This window comes from Camellia sinensis, chromosome 15 (genome assembly GCF_055761805.1).
Source record: "Camellia sinensis isolate YWXY chromosome 15, ASM5576180v1, whole genome shotgun sequence".
Lineage (NCBI taxonomy): Eukaryota > Viridiplantae > Streptophyta > Magnoliopsida > Ericales > Theaceae > Camellia > Camellia sinensis.
In genome coordinates this window covers 127,762,168-127,766,808 of record NC_138975.1, presented here as the reverse complement: position 1 = coordinate 127,766,808, position 4,641 = coordinate 127,762,168, and the positions used below count along the sequence as shown (strand labels likewise).

The following is a 4,641-nucleotide window of genomic DNA, read 5'->3' as shown; positions in this document are numbered from 1 at the left end:
CACTCTTGTACAATAATAAAATTATTTAAATTATTAATTAAAATAAATTTTTGACATCATTAAAAACTATTCATTAATTTAATAATTTATTAATAAAAAATATCATCTCTTACGAAATTAAAAATTTCAAAGAAACATGTAATTTCTAAAATCACTGGAACATACCTCATGGGTGCGTTTGAAATTTACCCAAAAAAAAAAAAAACATTGTGGTTGTCACTACAAAAAAAAAGTGTTACTTTGGATTTTTTCTTTTATGGGTAGTGGTGGGAACATTATGGTTGTCACTACAAAAGAAAAAAGTTACTTTGGATTTTTTCTTTTATGGGTAGTGGAAGTTATTTCCGAATTGGTTGTCCAACCAACAATCATGCATTTTGATTACCATGCTTTCTTTAGACCAACCAGCCGTCCTGAATCTATTGATTTCAGGGTTGAGGAATATTTTTCATGGAAGAAAGTCTATGAAGGGAATAATTGTTTGTTCTTAACTCACGAGAAAGAATTCTAGCTCACTGGACAGAGTTGTTGTCAACTGTCGTTATAATTTAACTCAAGTGCCAACATAGAGAAGATTATCAAAAAGCAAACTTCGCTACAAATTACAAGAGACAACCTATCTCATCTTCCAAACTTCCACAATTAAAAAAAGGCCTATCCCAAGCAGTCATCAGACTCAGGCCACCGCCATTGTCCTTCACTCACCATTGCCATCACAAAACCACTGTCCCTCTCATGCCACTGCCATCGCACAATCAATGTCCCTCACACCCCCTCTTTGATATCCCCTCCTCTCTCTTTGATCAATTCCTCGATCTCTCACATACACATACTGTGAGACAGGTACAAGCGACACAAGAAAAAATCAACATATCAATTTTCAAAATACTAAACACATGTACGAGAAATATGCAAAATATATAATTTTATATATTATTATCTCATACATATATATATATATATTTCATTCAGAGATAATAGAAAAATACAAGACATCATAATTTTTAAAATGGAAGAGAAATTAATATTTATAAGTCTACGTTATATAGAGTTGTTGATCATGGTAGCAGGGTGAGCTTTGTTGGAGCTTTTAGTCACCTTTGCAATGGATGTCCGCTCAACTGAAGGGTTAAAGCAGAAATAAAATAACTAAGATCCATTAACGTCGTCTAACCGAAAAGGCTACTGTCAATTTAGAAAGCTGGGGGAGGTCCACGAATTGTCAATTATTAGTAACCTTGGGGGAAACCAGTGCACTTTATCCAACCAAAAAACATATTTTAATTGCATCAAAACAATAAATAAATAAATCTCTGTAACTCAATAAAGAACTCAACTTATCTACTTTAAAATGGTAACAATAATAGAATTTATAGTTTTACTAGTTAGGTTTGATTCAGGCAAATAATAGTCAAAGCCATTCAATTTCCATCCTTTAATCTTTGTATTTTGGACTTCTTTCTTTTTTAATTAATATATGTATATATATATATATATATTTGAGCGAAGAAATCTAACGGAAGAACAGTTAAGAAGACCTTAGTTAAATAAATAGTAGAGGTAAGATTTCCGCTACAAAGATTAATTTCATAATGCACAAATTCTAATACAATCGAGAGATAAAAAGAGGCAACAGAGAACAATGGGGGGAATTCCAGTAAAGGAAATCCTTCGAGGACAGATTGATTGCAATGCACCAATTTCAAAAGACAGCAACCAGGTTGCAAGGGAAGGGGCTCTGAGAAATCCAACCACCAAAAGAGAGAGCCAACAATCCTCAGCTTAAACACACCAAAGTATAAACAACTGTAATGATTTCGAGTCACCGCAGCATAAAATTACAAGGATCGGGTTGTGACACAAATAGGATCTTCAGATGCAGCACGGAACATATAATATGGTTAAGTGATTGAGGCACGAGAGTCTAATGACTCTCATCCAAGAACTGTAGGGTGGGAGTAAATATTAACTATTGAGCTGATTACAGCTAGCTCATTAATTAATAATATTACACCATCCTCCTCAAGTTTTACATTCAAATAACAATTTATCCCATGCTGTTAGAAGGCTGCTAATGACTTGACAAAAAATTGTGATTACTCTTTGTTTATGTTGGTTAGTGATTGGGACATGAGAAGAACTAAAGGGTGGAAGTTAATAGTAATTTATAGGGTAAATTACACTGATCTCGCCTGGCTATTGAGCTAATTACAGCTAGCACATTAGTTTTGAAAATATTACATGTTCTCTCTTGAGTTTTAGATTAGCCTCTGAGTTTAGCTCGTACCGTTAGAAGACTGTTATTGACTTAACACAATATTGCAGTTACTATTGATTCATCTAACCATATTTCCTATTTTTTCCCCTATAAAGATTATTTGGCATATAAAATGGATTGACCCATGAACTATACATGTTTAAATGGGAAAAACCCAAATCAGAAATCCTTTCCCTTCCTCTTTGCCAATAAACTGTTTCTCTCTCTAAGTTGGCCAATCGCACCATTTACTTTGCCAACTATAACTCAATAATGAATTATATGGAAAATTGCAATATACACCCTAGCCACAAAGAATAATTCTATATTCACTAATTAGTGTACCAACTAGTGTACCAATTGATGATGTGACATAATTTAAAAGATTTTTGATATTTGTAATTTATATAATGAGTGGGTCAATAACAATGTCATTACTAGTATTGGTACACTAGTTAGTTAGTGCATGTAGCACCACTGAGCAACAAAACATTCATATATAATCTCAATAAATCACAATCAAAATAATTAAGAACATAATCATCCTCAAAGATAGAAATGGACTCTATCCAACATCATTATCTACAGTGGATACAACCTAATGCTCAAGAAAAACTTCAAGATTAAATCTGACCTTAGGATACTTCAATCAACATGACCAGCTCTCTGGGTCCTCCTCCGCTCATAAGCAGGATCATCTGTTGGCAATTCATAACGACAAACAGGGCAGGTATTCCGAATGCCCAACCACGGCACAATGCAATCCCCATGGTAAAGGTGTGAACAAGGTAGCTGGTTTCCTAGTTCCCCAATCTTTATCTCATCCTTACAAACCGCACAAAGTCCATTGTCATCGTCCACAACCACCAATGGAAGATTTTCAACAACTGTTTTTGAAGCAGGTGGCCTTCCCACCAAGGCATTTTCATTCTCTGCAAATTGCCCAAACAACATTTCATACTCTGCTGTATTAGTGTACTCATCGTGATCGCTCAAATAATGTTCACCGCCATGTTCAAGATCCACATTTGTATCCAAATTGTGAATATCCAACAAGACTTCCCACTCCAAATTCCTCATTGTAGCTACCCTCCTCTCCACACCCAATTCTTCTTGTGATGGAATTGCAGTTGAAATCGATGCGTCCAACTCCTCATCCACATCGGCATCGAAAAACATGCTCAACACTTCTCTCTCATCTACCCTACCATCCACTTCTTCCCACTCAAAATCTTCATCACCATCCCTATGATCCTCCAATCCAAACGAATCCCAACAAAGCCGAATACTTGTATCGTCATCACAACCAATATCAAACCCACAATCATCCTCCTCTGCATTCAAATTAATCCCCATAACTTCATTCTCATCCTCCTCCGAATTCGAATCCGAATCAATCCCAACAACCCTCGAACCGCCACCGAATTTTTCTCCTGTAGACGACTCACCGGACTCAGTCACAGACCCCCTTTTCGACACAAAGAACTCGTCGCCGCAATCAGCAACCATAAAACCACAATTATGATCATCATCACCACCACCACCATCATCACCACCCAAACCATGCTGGTCCATACAAAACCCTAACCCTAACCCTAGATCCAGCTCCAAATGACTCGAACCCATTTCATCATTCCCTTCAATAACTCCGAAATTCGAATCAGAAGACAACAAATCGGCGTTTCCTACTATCGAGGATTGCTCGACGCGTTGATGGAACAAGTCCATGACGAAGTTTACCTGGTTCTCGCGGTCGAAGAGATCTACATCGGTGATTGAATCAGGTTCGGAAAGATTGTCGATTCGGTCCCGGTGGCGGCGGCGAAGACGGACGGAGGAGATTTGGGGGGAGAGAGAGAGGGAGAGATCGGAGGGTGGGAAATCGGGATCTGAAGAGAAGACATCGAAGGAGTCGAAGTCGTGGGACCAGTAAGGGACGGAGTCGAAGGACACAACGACGTCGTCGCGGTCGTCTTCGTCGTCGTCTTCGCGGAGGTGAAGGTAGGAAACCTCCGCCATTGAGGAGGAGAGAATATGAAAAAGAAAAGCTTTTTTGGTGTGAATTTGTTGTTGTTGGGTTTGGTGAAAGAGAGAGAGAGAGAGAGAGCACTTTCGTTTTGCGTTTATCAGGAAGGGACTACTTATGGGTGAAATTACCACTTTGCCTATTTATGTTTGGGTGCTTGAATGTTTATGTAATAATAATGGACTGTTTGCAGAGCTGGCCCAAATGCATGGCCATTAAGCCCATTGCATCAGACCCTTTATTTGAAAGAGGCCTTATTTTTGTCATATTAATACAAGGTGGATCCCTACGGTCCATAATCAAGATTGGAGGTGCTCTTTGGGTCGGTGCGGTTCACTATAAGTTTTATTTCGATAAT

At 37.8% G+C, this 4,641-nt stretch overlaps 1 protein-coding gene across 1 annotated transcript; it reads right to left on the bottom strand.

Annotated features, from left to right (window-relative positions):
• Window positions 1-525: 525 nt before the first annotated feature.
• LOC114301601 (uncharacterized) lies at window positions 526-4,418 on the bottom strand. The gene is made up of 2 exons (XM_028246558.2): window positions 2,892-4,418; window positions 526-832 (listed from the first exon to the last, which is right to left on the bottom strand). The coding sequence occupies exon 1, from the start codon at window positions 4,274-4,276 to the stop codon at window positions 2,903-2,905; it is 1,374 nt and encodes a 457-aa protein (XP_028102359.2). The 5' UTR covers window positions 4,277-4,418; the 3' UTR covers window positions 526-832; window positions 2,892-2,902.
• Between the last annotated feature and the right edge of the window lie 223 nt (window positions 4,419-4,641).